This window comes from Aquarana catesbeiana, linkage group LG03, assembly GCF_042186555.1.
Source record: "Aquarana catesbeiana isolate 2022-GZ linkage group LG03, ASM4218655v1, whole genome shotgun sequence".
NCBI lineage: Eukaryota > Metazoa > Chordata > Amphibia > Anura > Ranidae > Aquarana > Aquarana catesbeiana.
Window position 1 is genome coordinate 31,838,177 of NC_133326.1, and position 25,012 is coordinate 31,863,188.

Here is a 25,012-nt window from a genome sequence, read left to right on the forward strand (position 1 = left end):
TTATGGGATTATGAATTTTAAAGCGGTCTTTAGGATCAAGCCATAATAAATTTGATATTAATAGAGGGTCATTTTCTGAAGCCTCTATAAATACCCATAATGGGATTTCCTGTTTTGCATGGTATTTGGACAGACTGGCCAAATGTGCTGCTCTGTAGTAGTTAGTAAAATTAGGATATCCCAGGCCTCCTTTATTTTTGGGAAGATGTAGTGTGTGTATAGGTATACGTGGTTTAGAAGAGCCCCATATAAACGAAGTTGCTCTTTTTTGTACTATTCTCAAAAAATAGGAAGGAATTGGAATAGGGAGGACTCTGAATAGATAAAGCAATTTGGGTAGAATAGTCATTTTGATTGCATTAATCTTCCCTATCCAGGATAAAGGAAGTTGCGACCATTGTTTTATTAGATTTGTGATCTGTCTTAATACAGGAGGATAATTGGTTGAGAATAAGTCAGAATGAGATGCTGTTAAATGAATTCCAAGATATGGGATTGATTTTTCTGCCCATGTGAATGGGAGTGCAGCCCTAGCCGGGATCAATTCCATGTTTGTGAGTGAAATATTAAGCACTAGGCATTTCTTAGGATTAATCATAAGGCCGGATAGGGCTGCAAATCCATCAAGAGCTGGTATTAAGTTAGGACCAGAGACCTGTGGTGATGATAGAAAAAGTAATATATCGTCTGCAAATATACATAATTTGTGTGTAATACCTCCTACTTCAATGCCAGTTATAGTTTGGTTTGTTCTGAGGTATTGGGCCATGGGTTCGAGTATAAGGGCAAATAATAAGGGAGATAATGGGCAACCCTGTCGGGTACCTCTTTCGATATTAAAGGCTTCAGATTTGTATCCATCATATTTTATATAGGCTTTGGGTTTATTATATAATGCTTTGATCCATGTTAAAAAATGGGGTCCAAAACCCCATTTTTGTAATGAATATTGCATATATTGCCAGGATACTGTGTCAAATGCCCTCTTAATATCGAGAGATAGAAAACATAAAGGGATTTTCCGTTTTTTAGCAATATGTGCCAATAACACTGCCCTGCGTATATTATCGCCTGCCTGTCTATTTGGCATGAAGCCTACTTGATCTCTATGTATTAATTTTCCTATAATGCTATTGAGGCGTTTTGCTATTATTTTTGCTAATAATTTAATATCGAGGTTTAACAGAGAGATAGGCCGATAATTCACACAGGAAGTATCATCAGAAAGGGGTTTTGGGATCATACAAACAATTGCCATTAGTGTTTCTTGCCGAAAAGAATGTCCATCTAGAAGTTTGTTAAAAGTTTCAGTGAGAATGGGAGAGAGTATTTCTGAGAATGTTTTATAGTATAAAGCCGAGTAGCCGTCTGGGCCTGGTCTTTTGTTAAGTTTTAGGTCTTTTATGGCGTTAGCAACTTCATCTATAGTTATAGGCTCATCCAAACTGCTTTTTTGATTCTGAGATAACTCAGGTAAGGTTATTTTTGAGAAGAAGGATTCAGCTTCTGTAGGATTAAATTCATTGTTTGTCTTGTATAAAGTTGCGAGATGTGAGTGAAATTTATGGACTATTTTAACTGGATTACAAGTGTAAACATTTTTTGATAATTTCAAACATATTGGTTTGAAAGATTTGTTAGTTGAATTTAATGCCCGAGCCAAATATGTACCTGGTTTGTTTGTATTCATGTAGAAATTGTGTTTGGAGCGTTTGAGGGATTTATCAACTGACTCAGTGAGAAATAGATCGTATTCCAATCTAGATTTTTCCAGATGAGATTTTGTACTCTGAGATGGATTATCTTGAAATGATATGTAGGCTGCATTAAAATTGAGTTCTAGTTTTTTTGCTAGATTTTTGCGTTCCCGTTTAAATAGTGCCATTTGTCTTTGTATTGTATCACGCAAGACAGGCTTATGAGCTTCCCACAGTGTTATTGGGGAGATGTCTGTTGTATTATTAATTGATATGTATTCCTTTAAAGCTTGTTCAATGGCCATCTGATGTAGTGGGTGTTTGAGCATTATGTCCGGTAAGTACCACGTTGGGTCATGCGCTTTTGGTATGGCTGAGGCTATAGTAGTGTATACTGCATTATGGTCAGACCACGGAATCGGAATTATATCTGATGCAATAATTTCTGGTATCATTCCTATTGTTAGAAAAATATGATCTATTCTGGTGAAGGTTTGATGAGGGTGCGAGAAATAAGTGAATTTCTTTTTCATTGGGTTACTTTCTCTCCATGAATCTACCAGATTGTATTTGGAAAGAAGTTGAGAAAAAGGTAATCTAGAGGTTATTTTGGATGGTGTAAAAGGTGATTTATCTAGAAATGGGAGGAGGACCTGGTTCGAATCCCCACACATTATCACTGTTCCTATTTTGTGTGTATTAATCACTTGTAATATATGTGAGAGGAATGGTGTAGGTTGTTTGTTAGGAGCGTAGTAGGAAATCACCGTGATTGCTGTATCCATTATATAACCCATGAGTATCAGGTATCTACCTTCTGGGTCTTTAATTTCTGATGAGAAGGTGAATGGTGTGGATCGGTGAAATGCAATTAGAGTTCCCCTTTGCTTGGTACAGGCAGAAGCCGTGTACATTTGTTGATAAAAAGGAGAAATATATTTTGGAGTAGAATCTTTGGTGAAGTGTGTTTCTTGGAGGCATACTATGTGAAGAAATTCAAATAATTTCAAAGTAATTTCAAAATTTAAACTAATTTTTCTAAAATAATAGTAACCATGCCAGTGCTTCAAAATGTTGGATGTGGAATGTAATATTGCTTTTCACCAAATAGATATACTGTATATAGAAAAACAGTGCTTAGGATATCCCCTCAAAGTACAATCCCCAACAAACTCCCCTCCAGCAGCTGGAATGACCTTAATAATTATAACCACAAATAGGTCCCTCAATTTACACAATGGGATTGATTTACTAAAACTGGAAAGTGCAAACTCTGGTGCAGCTGCTCATGGTAGCCAATCAGCTTCTAACTTCAGCTTGATTGGTTTCTATGCAGAGCTTCACCAGATTTCGCACTCTCCAGTTCTAGTAAATCAACTCCAATATATTCCCAGCGCTTACAGTCTCCAGTGCTAATTTCGTCAACTTAAATATTTTATAAATAAATACTATTTTTGGTGACTACAATACTACTAAAACAATTCAGATGACTAAAATACGACTAAAACTAAAATGGCATTTTAGTCAAAAGACTATGCCTAAAACTAAATTGAAATTTGATGTCAAAATCACATAAGAATACGTAGGGGTCTAAGCTGCTGAAAGAAAAAAAAAAGGCTTTTCTTATTTTTTTTTTTCTTAATATTTAATGTTGGTAATATATTCAGGTAATATGTGCAATGGCATCGCAGCCAATAAAGTTTAAAGTTTTTGGGGTTTTTTTTTATATTTTCAAGCTGTACTTCTGCTTGTCAAGAAAGCTGAACATGAAGAGGAACTTCATCTTTCGGCATGACAATGACCCAAAGCATACATCCAAATCAACAAAGGAACGGCTTCACCAGAAGATTAAAGTTTTGGAATGGCCCAGACAGAGCCCAGACCTGAACCCCATTGAAAATCTGTGGGTTGATCTGAAGAGGGCTGTGCACAGGAGATGCCCCGGCAATCTGACAGATTTGGAGTGTTTTTACAAAGAAGAGTGGGCAAATATTGCAAAGTCAAGATGTGTCATGCTGATAGACTTATACCCAAAAAGACTGAGTGCTGTAATAAAATCAAAAGGTGCTTCAACAAGGTATTTAAGGGTGTGCACACTTATGCAACTATATTATTTTAGTTTATTTTTGTTACTTCCCTCCACCTAAAAAATTTTCAGTTTTTTGTTCAACTGAGTTGTACAGTTTATAGGTCACATTAAAGGTGGAAAAAGTTCTGAAATGATTTATCTTTGTCTCATTTTTTTACATCACAGAAACCTGACATTTTAACAGGGGTGTGTAGACTTTTTATATACACTGTATATGTATACCATAGTTTGTGGACTCTATAACTTTCCTACAGACTACCGTATATATCGAGTATAAGCCGACCCCAATATAAGCCGAGGCACCTAATTTTACCACAAAAAACTGGGAAAGCTTATTGACTCGAGTATAAGCCTAGGGTGAGAAATGCGCAGCTACTGTAAGTGGAAAAGAGGGTCAACAATGCCCATTTGCAGCCTCACTGTGCCCATTTGCAGCCATAGGTCCCCCGAACTTCAAAATCGGTAGTTAAGGGTTCCTAGATGCCCCCTAGCTGCAGCCAAAATTTGGGGTCTCTGGACCCAAAGGGTCCTGAAATGACATTGCTGCAGATGGACACAGTTGACCGAATTTGGGGCCCCGTATCTCGGGGCCACTTGGTGCTAGGAACCCCAAATTTGGTGTGCAAACCCAGTGGAACTAGCACTATAACATATCCAAAGGTGGGGTTCCTTGCACATGGATATGTTGTAGTGCTAGTTCCACTGGGTTTGCACACCAAATTTGGGGTTCCTAGCACCAAGTGGCCCCGAGATACGTGGCCCCAAAGTCAGTTCAGAAAATGTCAAGCACTTTTCTGCAGCAGAGAATGACATTTTCCAAACCGAATTTGGGGCCCCATATCTTGGGGCCACCTGGTGCTAGGAACCCCAACTTTGCACACCAAATTTGGGGTTCCCAGCACCAAGTGGTCTCGAGATACGGGGCCCCAAAGTTGGTTCGGAAAATGTCATTCTTTGCACCAGAAAAGTGCTTGACTCCAGTATAAGCTGAGGGGGGCACTTTCAGCACAAAAAAATGTGCTGAAAAATTCGGCTTATACTCGAGTATATACGGTAAATTATATACACTGATTTGGGTTATTTTCACCAAAGAAATGTAACAGAATACAAAAAAAAAAAAAAAAAAAAAAACAGTGGTGATTAAATACCACCTAAAGAAAGCTCTATTTGTGTGAAAAAAAAATGATAAAAATTTAGTTTCAAAGTGCGACAGCACTGAAAGCTGAAAATTGGCCTGGGTAAGAAGGGAGTAAAAGTGCCCGGTATTGAAGTGGTTTAATTAAACACATTGAATTGTCAAAAATAACTATCATTTGTATTGCTATTATAATGGTGATGTTACAAAAGTCAGTTTTTGTTTGAGAATTATTTACATGCCCCTTTACGGAATACGTGTCTCTGGTTCCAGGAGGCTCGTCCATCTGTACAGTGTGTGTGATGTGACTGCAGACCTTGCATGCTTGTTTGGCATGATCCAAGTAAGAAATATCAAATGCATCTATGTGGACTTGATGTGACATGCTACATTTTGAACGATGTTCCAGATGTCTATGAAACATGACTTTTACCGCATGTCAAGTATACCATGACAGCTGGCTCCAAGTATATCAATTTGCTTTGGATATTGCAGTTTGGTGTTTGCATGTTATACATGCAGTAGATGATTCTATTTGAGTTGCACACTTACCTAACTTCAGACACTTAACCTCTGCTGGATGTTTTTCTATAGTGATTTAAAACATTCCCATAGACACACTCCTAAACCTTGTGGACAGCCTTCCCTGAAGAGTTGAAGCTGTTATAGCTGCAAAGGGTGGGCCAACTCCATATTGAACCCTATGGACTAAGACTGGGATACCATTAAAGTTCATGTGTGTGTAAAGGCAGGCGTCACAATACTTTTGACAATATAGTGTACATGAAGTCTTCAAAGTATGGTTGCTTCCTATATATATATATGACTTGAATATATAACGAATTGTATGCTACTGTTAATGACACTGTGACAGACCTAGCTGGAAAAGAGGCTTTTGGAGGGGACTGAATGCCAGCCTCCTGCAAACCAATGTTCTATTATGTTTGTCTGCCTTGGATCACAGGATGTGTATTGCATTGGAGGGAGGGGGGTTCTTCCAACAGCTCTCCCTGCTAACACTGTGTACTGATGAGACGTTAAACACACCTGACCTGTGTGTCCATTGTCATTGGACAGTTTAAACCGCCCTCTTTTCCAAGGATGGGGGGAAAGAGTATCTGAGTTATTTTATCTGTTGTGACCATGTGTTATAATAAATGAGTTGATTCCTGCTTGGCCCTGAAGACAGAGCATCTTGTCTCGTTTTTGGGGTGGATTATTTGTATAGGTTCCTTGTTCGGCTGATTGAAGTGTTCAGTAGCTGCCTTTGTGTTTGGGTATGGAATGTCCTAAATGACTTTAACCCCTTTTATACTCGGGGTGTCGTTACAGACACTTACTGTATATATCATCCAATTTTCATCCAATATTTCATCCATTGTTTATCATAAAGTGTACCCCGCATTGTATGGTGTAAAGGATTATTATATTCCAGTTTAGGCACTGGCATGGTTACTATTACTTCTGAATAATAACAACTGTATACATTTCTATTCGCCACAATGACAGCTATACGTTTTAATGGAATTTTTGATATCACTATTTTTCATTTTTGGCAGCACGCTGTTACTGAAGTTTTTAACTTTATTTTGTGGGTTGTTTGTATGGTATGTGTGTCTTGTGTAAAACAATATTTTTGATATTTTTGATGATCTAATTAAGGAATTCATTTTAAACATTCAGGTATATTTTTTAAACCATATACAATTATTTGAAGATCCTTCCCAACTGTTCCCTGTTCTAATGAATACATTGGTCTAAACCAGTGGCCTCCAAACTGCAGCCCGCTAGTCAGAAGCCCTTTGCTTGCCTCTATCCGGCTCCTGGGACACTGTTTATTCCACCGATATGAGGCATTATTCTTCTCACTGACACCACTGATAAGGCACCATTCCTTTCACTGACACCAAAGGTGAGGCAGTATTACTTCCAATGACACCAACAATGGAGCATTTGTCCTTTCACTGACACTAATGATGGAGAATTAATTCCTCCCACTGACACCAATGATGGTGCATAATTCCTCTCACTGATCGAAACGATTGTGCCTTTTTTTCCACTCACACTTCCACTGACACCAACAGAGGGGTGGTATTCCTCCCACTGACACCAGCAATGGAGCATCATTTCTTCCACTCTTCTACCAGCATTTAGACAGGTTTTCGTTTATAAGCGTTTTTAAAAGGTACCCTATATTTTTGAACTGAAAAGACAAAAATATGATGGAAAACAATGAAAAAACATTAAAAAAAAATAGTTTAAAATGTTTTAATTACTTGCGATGATTCATAGACCATATATAGCCCTTGATGCAATGCAATATACCACTAGCATTGCTGTATCCAAATTTTAATTGCAATTTGACCCATATGTTCAGATTTGACCAAGATGGCCCCACCATTGAGCTTGACCCCCGACTTGACATATTATAAAAAATGAAATTAACGTTTAAATTTGCATAAAATAGACAAAATATATATATATATTTTTTTTTAAAGTAATTAAAAAACAAAAATAATACCATATACAGCTGAAAAAAAATTCAATAAATATATTAATCAATTATTATTTATTTATTAAAAGTATTTTAAAAATTTGCCAAAAAAAAAATTATAAAAAATTGAATTAACGTTTAAATTTGCATAAAATAGACAATTTTTTTTTCAAAAAATAAAGGAAAAACAAAAATAATACATCTGTACATCTATATATATATATATATATATATATATATATATATATATATATATATATATATATATAGTCAGGTCCATAAATATTGGGACATCGACACAATTCTAAACTTTTTGGCTCTATACACCACCACAATGGATTTGACAATGAAACAAACAAGATGTGCTTTAACTGCAGACTTTGAGCTTTAATTTGAGGGTATTTACATCCAAATCAGGTGAACTATGTAGGAATTACAACAGTTTGTATATGTGCCTCCCACTTTTTAAGGGACCAAAAGTAATGGGACAATTGGCTGCTCAGCTGTTCCATGGCCAGGTGTGTGTTATTCCCTCATTATCCCATTTACAAGGAGCAGATAAACGGTCCAGAGTTCATTTCAAGTGTGCTATTTGCATTTGGAATCTGTTGCTGTCAACTTTCAATATGAGATCCAAAGAGCTGTCACTATCAGTGAAGCAAGCCATCATTAGGCTGAAAAAACAAAACAAACCCATCAGAGAGATAGCAAAAACATTAGGTGTGGCCAAATCAACTGTTTGGAACATCCTTAAAAAGAAAGAACGCACCGGTGAGCTCAGCAACACCAAAAGATCCGGACGACCACGGAAAACAACTGTGGTGGATGACCGAAGAATTCTTTCCCTGGTGAAGAAAACACCCTTCACAACAGTTGGCCAGATCAAGAATATTCTCCAGGAGGTAGGTGTATGTGTGTCAAAGTCAACAATCAAGAGAAGACTTCACCAGAGTGAATACAGAGGGTTCACCACAAGATGTAAAAAAATGGTGAGCCTCAAAAACAGGAAGGTCAGATTAGAGTTTGCCAAACAACATCTAAAAAAGCCTTCTCAGTTCTGGAACAACATCCTATGGACAGATGAGACCAAGATCAACTTGTACCAGAGTGATGGGAAGAGAAGAGTATTGAGAAGTAAAGGAACTGCTCATAATCCAAAGCATACCACCTCATCAGTTAAGCATGGTGGTGGCAGTGTCATGGCGTGGGCATGTATGGCTGCCAATGGAACTGGTTCTCTTGTATTTATTGATGATGTGACTGCTGACAAAAGCAGCAGGATGAATTCTGAAGTGTTTCGGGCAATATTATCTGCTCATATTCAGCAAAATGCTTCAGAACTCATTGGATGGCGCTTCACAGTGCAGATGGACAATGACCCGAAGCATACTGTGAAAGCAACCAAAGAGTATTTTAAGGGAAAGAAGTGGAATGTTATGCAATGGCCAAGTCAATCACCTGACCTGAATCCAATTGAGCATGCATTTCACTTGCTGAAGACAAAACTGAAGGGAATCCCCAAGAACAAGCAGGAACTGAAGACAGTTGCAGTAGAGGCCTGGCAGAGCATCATCAGGGATGAAACCCAGCGTCTGGTGATGTCTATGCGTTCCAGACTTCAGGCTGTAATTTACTGCAAAGGATTTGCAACCAAGTATTAAAAAGTGAAAGTTTGATGGATGATTGTTAATCTGTTCCATTACTTTTGGTCTCTTAAAAAGTGGGAGGCACATATACAAACTGTTGTAATTCCTACATAGTTCACCTGATTTGAATGTAAATACCCTCAAATTAAAGCTGAAAGTCTGCAGTTAAAGCACATCTTGTTCATTTCATTTCAAATCCATTGTGGTGGTGTATAGAGCCAAAAAGATTAGAATTGTGTCGATGTCCCAATATTTATGGACCTGACTGTATATATATATATATATATATATAAATATATGCATTTACCTGATCGTCACCAACAGATGTTCCTCTGGTGACACACTCTTCCTCATGCTGGTGTCCATGCGTGTCAGACTGGGTCATACTTTTTCTAGTAGAAGTTCAAATGTGGCAATGGACATGCGCGTGAAATAAAAAAATTTGTCGGGGTAGGTACGCAGCTGTACGTACATGTTGGAAAAATATCCTACCGACATTCGCTGCACAATCAATGGATGTGTCCAATAGCGACAAACTCTGATTCTGGACCTCGCACGCAATTTTCTACATCGTTCTAGCCTCATCAAGAGCAACGTCAGGAGCATTTCCTCACATATGCTCATTATGGGATCCATTGCAAAAAAAAGCACAGAAATAGAGGCAAATACAAGTATACAGCTGCTCTCTCTGCTGCTGCTACTCACTCTGGTCAAAATGGCTGAAATAGTTAACTTACAATGTTTTTTGAGCTTGGGGAGGGTCTTAATGAGATCATCTTAATAAATAAATGCTTCTAGAAGCAAACGCAGCTAAACGCGGCATGCAAACGCGGCAAAACAAGCATTTCTAAATGCCAGTTTCAAGTTCGTTCATAGGAGTTTGCCCCAGCATTCTGTGTACATGGAGCCTAATGCTGCGTACACACGGTCGTAAAATGTGCAATCGGAGCTTGTTGTCAGAAATTCCGACCGCGTGTAGGCTCAATCGGACAGTTTCCATCGGAATTTCCGTCGCACAAAATTTGAGATCTGGTTCTCAAAGTTTCCGACAACAAAATCCGTTCTTGTAAACTCCGATCGTGTGTACACAATTCCGACGCACAAAGTGCCACGCATGCTGAGAATTAAGCAGAAGAGCCGCACTGGCTATTGAACTTCATTTTCTCGGTTCGTCGTATGTGTTGTACGTCACCGCGTTCTTGACGTTCGGAATTTCCGACAAAATTTTCTGTGACGGTGTGTATGCAAGACAAGTTTGAGCCAACATCCGTCGGAAAAAAATCCTAGGATTTTGTTGTCGGAATGTCCGATCGTGTGTACGGGGCATAACAGTGTCATTATTGCCAGCTTATACTCTGGTTTATGCTCAATGAATAAAATATAGGACACAATTTTTAACAGTAAGAACAAGTCCTAGTTTTTGACGCTACTGATAACCTCTGCTTATCCATTCATCATATTTGCTCTTTGAATTGCCTACGTTTGGTGCATGAAGAAAGGACTTTCGTACTTTATGGGTTTTTGTTAGTAATAGAAAAGCACAAATTAAATGATAGGTTGAAGGTAAAACACAGGGGTTCTAAGACAACTTAACAATATAAAATAAATTTGCTATTTTTTTTTCCCCAGTTCAGCAAAAAATAAGTGGCGTAAATAATGTGAAAAGGACAGCTAGGGAACAGGGAACAAAGAACTATCAAACAGTTTGTTCTGTCACCTAAAATAACCTTCAAGCAGTTCCATACTTTACCGATCACCCTTCCTAAAACTTGTTTTTATTTAAAACCGCTTATCCTCTTCATAGGGAGATATCACAAACCCAAATGTAGTCTTCATGGACTTTTTAAACGCTACAAAACATTATTGATTATCAACTTAAAGTGTAACTCCACAGCTTCAGAAAATAACCCAAATGCATTTTTGCTTGGCTGGTTATTAGAATGGGAGAAATATTGCTCTTAAAGCATTTGTTAATCCCCTCAAAAAATGCTGTTCCCTTAAAGCATATTATACAGCACAGTGCTTGTGCTGTGTAAATTGGCCCCCTGTATCACCTGAAATACCTGGTTGATCTTGCCTGGCTATGCCCTTCCCCCTGTAAACTGACCATTGTGTATCATGGCTGATACCGTGACTCTGAAATCCGCAGCCCTGCTCTGTCCTTCTCTGTGCTCTCTCCCCCCTCCCCTCCCTGCCTGTCAGCTCCAGTGTCGGCGCCGCTCTGCTCCCCACCCCCATCCCCTCCTGCTGCTCATATTATGGTTAACATTACACTATCCTCTCTATGTATTCCTGTAATGTGCCCTGTGTCTCTGCCTTATAAAAATAATGCTGCTATATACAGTAACTATTTCAGAGCTTTGATCAGCGATCACGTGATCCACCGCCTCTCTCTCTTCTCTCGCATGACAGCTGCAGTGGGTGGGTCCGCCTCTCTCCTCCTCCCCTCCTGACTGACGTCAGCAGGGATCCTCTGCCCCGCCCGCTGCAGCTGTTGGGCCGAGAGAGGAGAGAGTCGGCGGATCACGTGAGCGCCGATCTGCACTCTGAAACAGGTATATAGCAGCATTATTTTTATAAGGCATAGACACTGGGCACATTACAGGAATACCTAGAGAGGATGGTGTAATTTTAACTTAGTGGGTTAACAACCTCTTTAAACAATTACCCAACAATTCAGGCTTCATTCATTTTTAGGAAAAAATATTCAGACCCAGGCAATAAATCCTACTTATAACATAGATTGATGCGCTCTGATACAAAGTTCAATCAATGTGAGAAAATAATTTTTTGTGCTAAAAAACCAATGTGAAAAAAATTGCTACCAAATCGCTAAAAAAATCGCATATATATAAAATCGCAAATATATGAAAAAAATCGCAAATATTTAAAAACTGTGTTCCTCCAGTTATACAAATCCACTGGAAGTGGTGCAATATCTCCAAAGTAAATTAAGCAACAATTGTGTATAAATATACTAAAAATGCGTTTACAAATAGTAATCAATCCAAATTAGTGCCAATAAATAAATAAATTAGATATATTCCCTGTGATAAGTGTTTAATCCTCCGTAATAAAAAATAAATAAATGATAAACTTATAAAGGTGCTATATATATACAATTGATGAGTATAAATAGATAAATAGTGCCAATAGAATCTGATTAAATATAGATGATTAAATTCATGAGATAGGATAAGTAGCAGGCGACAGTTCAATCCTCAGTAATCTGGGATATCTGGATTTCTGCAGTACTTATTTGTTCACTATTTCTTCCATAGCCACAATGAATGGTAATTTTCTCAGTATCAAGTGGTTTTATGTATAAAATAAACAAAGAGAGAAAACATTGCGCAATATTGTTACAATAAAAGTTCACAGGCAAAACAGCACAGGGATACACTCACGTGTGCCTGACTTGTTTTAGGCATGCAGATAAGCAGATAGGCAGATCTCAGCTGGCTTGTAAGGACAAGGCTTAATAAATCCTACTTCCTTTAAAATGAATGGAATACTTTATTGCAGATCTGAATAAACAATCCTGGAAAAAAAAATCATAATCCTATTGATAAGTATCAGAAGGATAATTTGAAACCATTCGCAACTTTTGTCCTACAAATCCTTCCAAATCCAAAAATTACTTCTCGCTAATACAGCTAAACCTACCTACCTAACTGAAAAGAATATTTCCAATGAATGACTTAGGTATTTCTAAATACCCTTGCAAAGATATCTCCCTTTTGTAAAACTGTAGCAATAAACCATAAGGGAGGTGCTGGAAATGTTGGGTTCTCCGGCCCTTTCTTGACATAATCAGCCATGTACATGGACCCACTAAACATACCAATAGTAATATACTTATTTTTTTATTAAATCAGAAATAAGCCATGCAGAAAAGTATTGATTAAGCAAGATTAGCTGGTGCTCATTCTCTTTACTGCCAATGAAAGGCCTTACCCTACAGTGGGCAAGTGGAGAAGAAAATTACAAGCTGCAATAAACAACGATCAATGCCACAAATATCCATGATATGTATTGAAAGGGATAGAGCTAACTACTGGGGCCTAGCATCATTTTTCTAGCCCTAACTAATCATCAACCAATGCATAAATCTGTAAAAGGTCTTCTAGTGGTAGGACCCTTTAAACTCAACCATGGAACACTCAACCTTTAAATAAAGATACTTGTGACCCAAAAAGGCAAGGATATCTTCAAAAAAGGAAGGTGTGGTCACCTTAAAGAAGTTGCCACTAGGGATGGTCCTGATGTTTGAATCAAATGTAAGTTCGACTCGAACATTGGGTGTTCGTTTGTCTGCAAACAAACCGAACATATGGGGCGTTCGCAGCGAATTCAAGATCGCAGTGTATTGCTGATTGGCCAAAGCATGCACCTGACCTGTTTTGGCCAATCACAGCGCAATCTGCTGGGAGAGCCATGATTGGCCAAAGGCAGGGTGCCTTAGGCCAATCATGGCTTCAGGGGGCTAAGTCCACGCCCCACACTATACAAGGCTGCTTACACGGTGGCCGTATGTAGTGTGATACGTGGAGGAGATTGAGAGAACTTCAGCTAGATTAGGCAGGTTAGCTTAGTGTAGTGCAGTCAGTGCAGAGTATATAATAGAGTGCATTGAAGTGGTTAAGGGGAACCCTATGATAGAATTAGGAAAAACGTCGGCATGGGGTCCCCCCAAAATCCATACCAAGCCCTTATCCAAGCAAGCAGCCTTGCAGAAAAGGGAAGAGGCAAGCAAGCGCCCCCCCCTGAACCATACCAGCCCGCTTGCCCTCAACATGGGGAGGGTGCTTTGCGCCCCCCAAAGCACCTTGTCCCCATGTTGATGGGAACAAGGGCCTCTTCCACGGGCATGGAGCTTATTGGAATCTGGAAGCCCCTTTAACAAGAGGGCCTCAGATCCCGCCCCCCCATTGTACCCCTACCCATTCACCAAAAAAAATATCAAAAGTAAAAACCACAATAGACAGTTTTTGACAATTCCTGTATTAAAAAAAAAAAAAAAAAAAAAAAATGTCCTGCAATGTCCATCCATCTTCAATCACGCCGCCTGACGGACCCGAAAAATAGAAGGAAAACAAAAGCCCTGCCTCGATGGGAGGCCTCCTGATGACTGCTGTCTCTTGGCTGTGACAGCTGTTATATAGTCAAGGGCGGGGCCACTCGGTGACGTAACCGAATGACTCCCCCTCATGTGACGTCAGACGGGGCGGGGTAATCCTTTTACGTCAGCGGGTGGCCCTGGCCTTGCCTATATAACAGCTGTCAAAGCCAAAAGACAGCCATCGCCGGAAGGCCTCCCATGGAGGAGAGGTTTTTTTTTAAATATTTTTAAAAAATTTTATATAAATTTTTCGGGTCCGTCGGGTGGCGTGATTGACGATGGATGTACAGCGCGTGACACTTTTTTTTTCTTTTTTAATAAAGGAATTGTCAAAAACTGTCTATTGTGGTTTTTACTTTTTGACACTTTTTTTGGTGAATGGGTAGGGGTACAATGTACCCGATACCCATTCACATAGAGGAATCTGGGGGCCCCGTTTGTTAAAGGGGGCTTCCAGATTCCGATAAGACCCCCCACCCACAGACCCCGACAACCAATGGCCAGGGTTGTCAGGAAGAGGCCCTTGTCCCCATCAACATGGGGTCTCCCCCAAAGCACCCTCCCAAGGTTGAGGGCAAGCGGCCTGGTATGGTTCAGTAGGGGGGGACGCTCATTCGCCCCCCCCTTTCTTGGCCTGCCAGGCTGCTTGTTTGGATAAGGGTCTGAAATGGATTATGGGGGGGGACCCTGTAAACAAGGCGGATCCCTGTTCTGACAGGGAACATGTCAGAGATCTGCTGTTCCCAGTGATCGGGAACTGCAATCTCTATCATTTCCCAGACAGCCCATCTCCCCTACAGTTAGAACACGCTGAGAGAACACATTTAGCCCCTTGATCGCCCCCTAGTGTTAACCTCTTGCCTGCCAGTTTCATTTATACATTCATCAGTGCATTTTTATAGCACTGATCAATGTGATAATGTCACTGGTCCCCAAAAAGTGTCATTTAAGGTCAGATTTGGTCGCAGCAATGTTGCAGTAAAAATTGCAGATTGCCGCCATTACCAGTAAAAACAATTAAAAAAATTAAAAAGTACCTAAATCTATCCCATAGTTTGTAGACGCGATAACTTTTGCGCAAACCAATCAATATATGCCTATTGAGATTTTTTTTTTTAACCAAAAATATGTAGAAGAATACATATTGAACAAAAGGTGAAAACAAATGTGTCAATCTACACAGTCACAGTAGCACAATGAACAAAAGGACTTATTAAATAGTGTTCATAATCAAAATCAAAAAAACTGTCCATCATAAATAAATATATTCATATGTCAAAAAGTCCATTGTGAAAAATTGGCACAAATGTCCATAAAAGTAAAAAACTTAAAACACCAAACACCAATCACTAGATTGTATATATATTTCAATCACGTGTAATTATATGTTGCTTTATGCAGATGACCATCCCAATCTCCACTCAGATCTCTTCCGACTAGGAATAAATGACAGCTCTCTCCACATGTAGAGATAAAATCAACACAGAGCCTCCAGTAGTGTAAAACAGCTACATGTGGAGAGGGCTGACATCTACACTATTGGAGGCTCTGTGTTGATTTTATCTCTACATGTGGAGAGAGCTGTCATCTATTCTTAGTCTGAAGAGTTTCTTTTTTTGTTTATAGCAGAAAAAATAAAAACCACAGAGGTGATCAAATACCACCAAAAGAAAGCTCTATTTGTGGGAAAAAAAGAACATCAGTTTTGTTTGGGTAAAATGCCGCAAGACCACGCAATTGTCAGTTAAAGCGTCGCAAAAAATGGCCTGGTCATTAAGGGGGCAAATCCTTCCGGGGCTGAAGTGGTTAAAAGAGTTCGCTCAAACTTTTTGCCTGTTCACATGTTCTGGTGAGAAGGGTTGTTCGGCTCATCCTTACTTGCCACTAAAGGTGGAGGTTTCCTAACAAGTGGAGGCAAAGTTCAACACATATGTAGGTGGATATAGTCTGTCTTGTGACTGGCCGCTCCTGCAGGCTGAATGGAGGCAGATAATGTTAGGCTACACTGCCTTTTAACCACTTCAGCCCTGGAAGATTTTACCCCCTTCCTGACCAGAGCACTTTTTATAATTTGGCACTGCAACGCTTTAACTGACAATTGCGCGGTCATGCAACGCTGTACCCAAACTAAATTTGTGTCCTTTTTTTCCACACAAATAGAGCTTTCTTTTGATGGTATTTGATCACCTCTGCGGTTTTTAATTTTTGCGCTATAAACAAAAAAAGAGCAACAATTTTGAAAAAAATAAAATAAATATTTTTTACTTTTTGCTATAATAAATATCCCCAAATTTTTATTTAAAAGACACATTTTTTCATCAGTTTAGGCCAATATATATTCTTCTACAGATTTTTGGTAAAAAAAAAAATCGCAATTAGCATCCACTGGTTTGCGCAAAAGTTATAGCATCTACAAACTATGGGAAAGATTTATGGCATTTTTATGGCATTTTTATTCTTTTTTTTTTTTTTTTTTTTATTACTAGTAATGGTGGTGATCTGATCGTTTTTTTAGCAGTATTACGACGGACAGATCGGACACTTTTGACACTTTTTTGGGACCATTGACAATTATACAGCGATCAGTGCTATAAAAATGCACTGATTACTGTGTAAATGTCACTGGCAGGGAAGGGGTTAACAGTAGGGGGCGATCAAGGGGTTAAGTGTGTGTTCCCTAAGGCCCCTTTCACACTGGGGAGTCGGCGGCGGTAAAGCGCCGCTATTTTTAGCTGTTTTGCACAGGTTTGCGGGGGTTAAAACCACCCCGCTAGTGGCCGAAAAAAGGGTTAAAACAAGCCGCAAAGTGCCGCTGCAGAGGAGCTTTGTTGGCGGCAGTGCCGATTCAGTTCAATGGGCACCGCTCCAAAGATGATGCTTGCAGGACTTTTTTTAGCATCCTGCCAGCGCACTGCTCCAGTGTGAAAGCCCTCGGGCTTTCACACTGCAAAGACAGGAGAGGCTCTTTAGAGGCGCTATTTTTAACGCTGTAGCGCCTGTAAAGCGCCTCAGTGTGAAAGGGGTCTCAGTGTGTTCTAACTGTGTGGGGATGGGAGTGACTAGGAGGGGAGACATATAGTTTTTCGTACTTAGTAGGAGCAAACAATGTTTCCTCTTCCCTGACAGCACAGGGATTTGGGCGTTTACACACCCAAATCCCTGTGTTGGCGCTCGTGCACACGATCGCGCGAGGCTGGCGGAGATCATGCCCACCAGCCACACACATCAGGTCCCCCGCCATGCAGCAGGCGCACGTGCCCTCTGGTGGCCGAAAAAGGGAAGGATGTACCCGTATGGGATTTTGCCCAGGGGAGCCATTCTGCCGCAGTATATCTGCGTGAGCCGGTCGGGAACCGGTTAAAGGATGAAAGTGGAAAAGGCTTGCATATTGGTGGAGGAGATCTGTGCAGGATCAAGGGTTGAGTACAAGGTGATCTGCACAGGATCTGATTCAGAAAAGTCTTTTCATCCCAGGATCACAGTGCAAACTCTGACTAGCAGGTTGCTCAGACTGTGGTACCTTGGTGATCTCGGAGAAAGGATGATTAGTCCTGCGTGTCCAACTCTCTACTCTTTTCTTTCTTCACTTCCCACATTTTAGAAGTGAGTTCACCTTCTCCTTTGGGTCACACTTTTTCTCCCCAACTGCCAATCAATGTCTTCCTTCTTCTCTGCTCCCTCTTGCATGCCTGTCGATCACCAGCAGGAAGAGAAAGTATGTTCTGCAGCTCAAAAATGAGAACACCTGGGTGGTGCAAATTCCACACTTGCTGTCCAGGGTTTGAAGACTTTTTAAAACATAAGTCACAGTTCTCTAAGACACATACAATGACCAAATGGGATAGGTAACTAGGAAAGGAGTTCTATGATCTTTAATGAACTAGAGCCTTGAAAAACTAAATTTCAAACATTGCATTGATTCAACCATTGGGAACTCCAAAAACATTATACATTGATTGTGAAAGCAGAAGGGGGTTTGGAACTTTAAATGAGGTGCATGATAACATGCACCTCCATCCCTAAATCAGAGAAAAGGAAGGGTTTTTTGGGACTTTGAGACGCTTTGATATGCGCGGTAGGAGAAATTGTAAAATTGTTTAATTGGCATATAAACAAAGCATACCTCATAAACATATGATACATGGTTGAACATGACTATTTTTATCTATGTACAAAGCGATGGCATACAAAAAAGAAGAATTCAAATACAGTGGGGACGGAAAGTATTCAGACCCCCTTAAATTTTTCACTCTTTGTTATATTGCAGCCATTTGCTAAAATCATTTAAGTTCATTTTTTTTTCCTCATTTATGTACACACAGCACCCCATATTGACAGAAAAACACAGAATTGTTGACATTTTTGCAGATTTATTAAAAAAGAAAAACTGAAATATCACATGGTCCTAAGTATTCAGACCCTTTGCTCAGTATTTAGTAGAAGCCCCTTTTGATGAGTCTTTTTGGGAAAGATGCAACAAGTTTTTCACACCTGGATTTGGGGATCCTCTGCCATTCCTCCTTGAAGATCCTCTCCAGTTCTGTCAGGTTGGATGGTAAACGTTGGTGGACAGCTATTTTTAGGTCTCTCCAGAGATGCTCAATTGGGTTTAAGTCAGGGCTCTGGCTGGGCCATTCAAGAACAGTCACGGAGTTGTTGTGAAGCCACTCCTTCATTATTTTAGCTGTGTGCTTAGGGTCATTGTCTTGTTGGAAGGTAAACCTTCGGCCCAGTCTGACGTCCTGAGCACTCTGGAGAAGGTTTTCGTCCAGGATATCCCTGTACTTGGCTGCATTCATCTTTCCCTTGATCGCAACCAGTCGTCCTGTCCCTGCAGCTGAAAAACACCCCCACAGCATGATGCTGCCACCACCATGCTTCACTGTTGGGACTGTATTGGACAGGTGATGAACAGTGCCTGGTTTTCTCCACACATACCGCTTAAAATTAAGGCCAAAAAGTTCTATCTTGGTCTCATCAGACCAGAGAATCTTATTTCTCACCATCTTGGAGTCCTTCAGGTGTTTTTTTTACCAAACTCCATGCGGGCTTTCATGTGTCTTGCACTGAGGAGAGGCTTCCGTCGGGCCACTCTGCCATAAAGCCCTGGTGGAGGGCTGCAGTGATGGTTGACTTTCTACAACTTTCTCCCATCTCCCGACTGCATCGCTGGAGCTCAGCCACAGTGATCTTTGGGTTCTTCTTTACCTCTCTCACCAAGGCTCTTCTCCCCCGATAGCTCAGTATGGCCGGACGGCCAGCTCTAGGAAGGGTTCTGGTTGTCCCAAACGTCTTCCATTTAAGGATTATGGAGGCCACTATGCTCTTAGAAACATTAAGTGCAGCAGAATTTTTTTGTAACCTTGGCCAGATCTGTGCCTTTACACAATTCTGTCTCTGAGCTCTTCAGGCAGTTCCTTTGACCTCATGATTCTCATTTGCACTGTGAGCTGTAAGGTCTTATATAGACAGGTATGTGGCTTTCCTAATCAAGTCCAATCAGTATAATCAAACACAGCTGGACTCAAATGAAGGTGTAGAACCATCTCAAGGATGATCAGAAGAAATGGACAGTACCTGAGTTAAATATATGAGTGTCACAGCAAAGGGTCTGAATACTTAGGACCATGTGATATTTCAGTTTTTCTTTTTTAATAAATCTGCAAAAATTTCAACAATTCTGTGTTTTTCTGTCAATATGGGGTGCTGTGTGTACATTAATGAGGGAAAAAATGAACTTAAATGATTTTAGAAAATGGCTGCAATATAACAAAGAGTGAAAAATGTAGGGGGGTCTGAATACTTTCCGTCCCCACTGTATGTATATATATACTGTATATATATCTATATATATATATCTATATCTATATCTATATCTATATCTATATCTATATCTATATCTATATCTATCTATCTATCTATCTATCTATCTATCTATCTATCTATCTATGGTCGGAGCCCTCCGTCCTGATAGATATGAAACACATAAACACGTCACAAGACTAACAACATAAATAGACCTGAAGTGTGCCCTGGCCTGCTGTATGGTAAACCCAGATCTGCTGGGCGGTATGCCAGAGAAGGGCGCAAAAAGACTTGGTTTAGGGAGGTAATGTTTTATTTAAGTTTATGGTCTTCTTACAGAGCGAGCTTGCAAAAGGCTCGTGACATTTCTACTTGTGGATTGGGAATATAGCGAGCAAAGCAGGTGGATTTCCACCTTCCCATTTTCCTGATCACGTGGTCCGGGACTCCGTTTCGTGAGGCTGCTGATGCTGCTCCAATACGGAAAGAACTTCCAGAATAACGGTTGGGGTCAAGGCCTAAGTTGCGCAGAAGGATCCTGACGTGAGTAGTGAACTGGTTGGTACTAAGCGGGCTGATCGGGAACGGCAGCAATGGGCTGTCCTGCGAGGGATCAAGTAAATGGGCTAATAGACTATCTAGGATGGCTACGGGGTACCAGGCGTTGTGCGTTCTGAAGAGCTTGATGTCAACCCCTGGACCGGACTGTTGTGTTTTGGATACCTCGAGGTGTATCGTGAAGTGGCTGTGGTGACGCGTGAGGTGGCGTCTGCGTAAGGCCCTATGACTGGTGCTGCTGACTGTGAATTCGCTGGGTCGTAGAAAGCCATAAAATGCCAGGTAGATGGCAGCTTGGATGACCAAGCTGGGCAAAAACCGAAAGGTGAGCGTGAGAGTATGGTGGACATGTCTCGAAACATGGCACTGGTGACTGGTAAGCGTTTACCGCTAACTTGGGGTTTCTGCTTGTGGATGCCTCGGAGGATGGCCTTGACCGCATGGGTAGCGAACAAAGATGGTTTGTTAGGATCTAGAAAAGAGGTGAAATGCTGGATGCCAGCTAGGTAGAGTCTAATAGTGTTGTAGGATAACTTCAGCTGAGTGTGGCAGTATGAAATGAAGGCCAGGATATGATGGAGATCTCCTGGTATAGCCCCGGGGTTAGCCTCTAGAAACCTGTGATAGCTTTTCCAGGCAGCATGGTAGCCTTTCAGGGTATTGTGAGATAGTGACTGGTTAATCAGACTAGTGGCGTCATGAAGATGTCGCTTCAATCCAGGGTTAGCTGTGACCAATGTGGGATAGCAGACATGGTCGGGTCGGCTCCAGGTTCCTGCGAAAAGAAGGTTGTGTAGTTAAAGCGAGATAGCGCGTCGGCCGAAGTGTTGCATTTACCGGGGATATGAACGCAGAGGACATTAAATTGGTGCTGTAGTGAGAGTTGCACCAGCCTGCGTAGGAAGTACATGATGGCCAAGGACTTGGAGCGACCTTTGTTTATAATAGAGGCTGTGGCTAGATTATCTGTGGAAAATGTCACTGTTTGTCCTACCCAGTTGTTGCCCCAGACGTGGGCTGCTGCAACAATGGGGTAAATCTCGAACATCGAGGAGGATTGACTGAACCCGGGGATCGAGAGTATTTCTGGCGGCCATGGTGCTGCGAACCAGTGGTGGCCAAAAATAGCTGCAAAACCTGTGGAGGCTGCGGCGTCCGTGATTATTTGGGGTGAAGTGGGAGACGCTGATGGGATAAACATCGAAATGCCGTTCCAGTTTGTTAGAAAATCGTCCCACCTGGCTAGGTCAGCTACGGCTGCCTTGTCTAGTTTAAATATTAGGTCGGGGTCTTGTACCTGGGAAAGGAACACCAGGAGACGTGAGACGAAGGATTGCCCTTGAGGGATGATCCTTATGGCAAAGTTCAGCATGCCAAGGAGGGATTGCAGTTGCTTTTTTGTGCAGCCTTGCGTATTAGTAAATGTGTGGATGACTGTCCTGATGCGGGTCAATTTGTCGGGAGGCAGACTAGCTTGCATGGTGTGAGTGTTGAGTATGATACCCAAGAAGGTGACGATCTGTGCCGGGCCTTCTACCTTCTTATCCGCTAAAGGTACGTTAAGATTATGAAAGATTGTTCTGAGGCTGTTTAGATCAACTGGGGGCTCGTTGGGTTTCTCTATGAGTAGGAAGTCGTCTAAGTAGTGGATCACATTCTGACAGGACGCATGTTGTGAGAGAATCCAGGAAAGAGACTGAGCGAAAGTGTCGAATAGCCACGGGCTGCTTTTGGAGCCGAACGTTAACTTGGTGGCGAAAATAGTATAGACCTTTCCATTTGATTCCGTGCCACCGCCATAGGCACGGATCAATTGGCAACAATTTGAATGCGTCCGAGATGTCTGCTTTAGACAACCAGGCGCCTGCTCCTGCGAAAATGATGGATTGAATAGCTGAGTCTACCGTTGAATATTTAAGTGTAAACTCTTCTGAAGGTATTAGGGAATTTAAACTGGGTATATGGGAACAATGAGGCGCGGACAAATCATAAACTAAACGAAGTTTATTTGAAAACTTGCCCTTCACAAGGCCGATAGGGCTGACTCTCCATACAGAAAAGGTGATTGTGTAAAGGGGACGATTATGTATCCCCGGTCTAGTTCTGTTTGCAGCAGGGTGGTGATGGTTTCCTCGTCGGTAGCGGCTGACAGCAGGTTTTTGCATTCGTGAGTTGTGTTTGGGAGTGTGATAAGTCCGGTGTGAAAGCCTGTCGTGAATCCCCGGATGAGAAAGGCTGCCAGTGAAGGTGTTGGGTGTGAGGCGAGGTAAAACGCGAGCCATCCGACGTGCACTCGGCTTAGTCATTCGGGTTTAGGCTGTTTCATAGCGCAAGCGTACCTGGGGTGAGCTTTGTGGCATGTGAGACAGACATGAAGTAGTTTGCAGTGGGGGAAGTTACAACCCCCAAAGTTGAAGTTATTGCATATGGTTGCTCCCCCTAGTGCCTGGATGGGTCGTCCTAATCTGTCTGCCTGAGCCGGCTGAGTAAATGCCGTTGAGTGACGAGTGACGCTGGGAAAGAAGGGAGGGTTGGGGGGGCGTCTGCCACCTGACTCGGAGCACCAGTTGGCCGTATGGGTGGACGACTGGCAGTTGGTACAGAGTGGGGAACGTAGGCCAGCGAAATGGCGACAGAACAGCTCTGTATCGATGGTACTCCAGTTGGTTTTTACTTGAAACTGGGAAAGTCTAGCTGCTGCTTTTGCTGAAAATGACCTGTGATAGTCATAAAAGGAGCATCCCCCATATTTATAACCTAGATCTACTATTGCGTGTAGGTATAGGTCCAGCTCCTCTCTCCTGTTGGGGTTGACCGTGCATAGCACGTCTCTGAACATGCCAAATGCTAGTACGAACTCCGCAATATTGAGTTTGCGGGTAAGCCTATGGTCTTTGGCCTTTAGGACGACGGAAACGTCTCCCCACGCATAGGACTTGTTTTCGGCTGGGTCGTGTACTGCGATGAGGAGGGATGCCAAGTTAATGTCCTTCCCATCCATTATGTCCTTCCTGATGCCTGCTGGGACGAGATGTGCGGGGAGGACGTAGGTATAGATGTCGGGCGTACCTGTAAGGAGAGACATGGGGGTGGCGGTGGTTACTGTAGATGGTGAGGGTGCAGCTTGATGTACCTCCAGGGTTCCCACTCTTGTCTGGACATCAGTGACTGCTGCCGATAGTGTGGTCACCAAGGAGTGCAGCTGAGTGATTGCTGATGAGATTGACTGTAGTGATGTCTGGGTGCCCGATTGGGCTGCCGCTGGCGGAGGAAATATCAAGCTGAAAAGCTCAGCTTTCCTAGCAGTCGCAGGGAAAGGTATTCCCCTGCGCCGTAGTTCAGCTGTAAGCTTGGGGATGGTCCAAGCTCTGAGAGACTGTAAGTCGTCGTTTGCTGAGTCTGCCCCAGGTGACGACGGGGTGGAGGCGAGGTCCTCGCTGCTGGCCTGCGACATGGTGTCCGCTGCCTTGAAGTCCTAGTAGTGGAGTTTTAGTTTTTTGAGGTCGAGACTTGGGTCGACCGGGAAGCTGAGGAAGATACTGTCCACACCTGTTGCAGGATGGATCAACTGAAGAACTCTACTGACCTGAAAGGGGGAAGGGTTGGAGAAATCGATGAGTAGCCGTGTTGCTACGAAAGATGAATGGCTGTATGAAGCCATTTCGTAAATGTTTGTGGTGATTTACAAAGTAAAAGAGTTTTTTTTTTTTTTTTTTGGAATGTGCGGTGGGGTTTTTTGCTGTGCCGGGGGTCTCGGATCACTGAGCCGGTATGCGACTGGGCTGGGATTGGTTTGAATGAAAGAAGCACGCTGTTGGTGAGTGCTTGTATGCTGAAGATCCGAATCGCAGAGCCGCTGTTTGCGACTGGACTTGGATCGGTGGGATGAAAGAAGCACACTGCTGGTGAGTGCTTGTGTATGCTAAAGATTTGAAGCGTTGAGTCGCTTTTGCGACTGGACTCAGATCGGTCGGATGAAAGAAGCACACTGTTGGTGAGTGCTTGTATGCTGAAGATCCGAATCGCAGAGCCGCTGTTTGCGACTGGACTTGGATCGGTGGGATGAAAGAAGCACACTGCTGGTGAGTGCTTGTATGCTGAAGATCCGAATCGCAGAGCCGCTGTTTGCGACTGGACTCGGATCGGTGGGATGAAAGAAGCACGCTGTTGGTGAGTGCTTGTATGCTGAAGATCCGAATCGCAGAGCCGCTGTTTGCGACTGGACTCGAATCGGTGGGATGAAAGAAGCACACTGCTGGTGAGTGCTTGTGTATGCTAAAGATTTGAAGCATTGAGTCGCTTTTGCGACTGGACTCGGATCGGTCGGATGAAAGAAGCACACTGCTGGTGAGTGTTTGTATGCTGAAGATCCAAATCGCAGAGCCGCTGTTTGCGACTGGACTCGGATCGGTGGCATGAAAGAAGCACACTGTTGGGGAGTGCTTGTATGCTGAAGATCCGAATCG

General features: G+C 41.9%; 1 protein-coding gene across 1 annotated transcript; it reads right to left on the reverse strand.

Annotated features, from left to right (window-relative positions):
* Positions 1–20,635: 20,635 nt before the first annotated feature.
* LOC141133900 (uncharacterized) lies at positions 20,636–23,776 on the reverse strand. Its single transcript, XM_073623518.1, is given in 3 exon segments — positions 20,636–21,321; positions 21,384–22,305; positions 22,307–23,776. Coding segments are annotated over 3 exon segments (2,154 nt in total). The 5' UTR covers positions 22,853–23,776.
* Between the last annotated feature and the right edge of the window lie 1,236 nt (positions 23,777–25,012).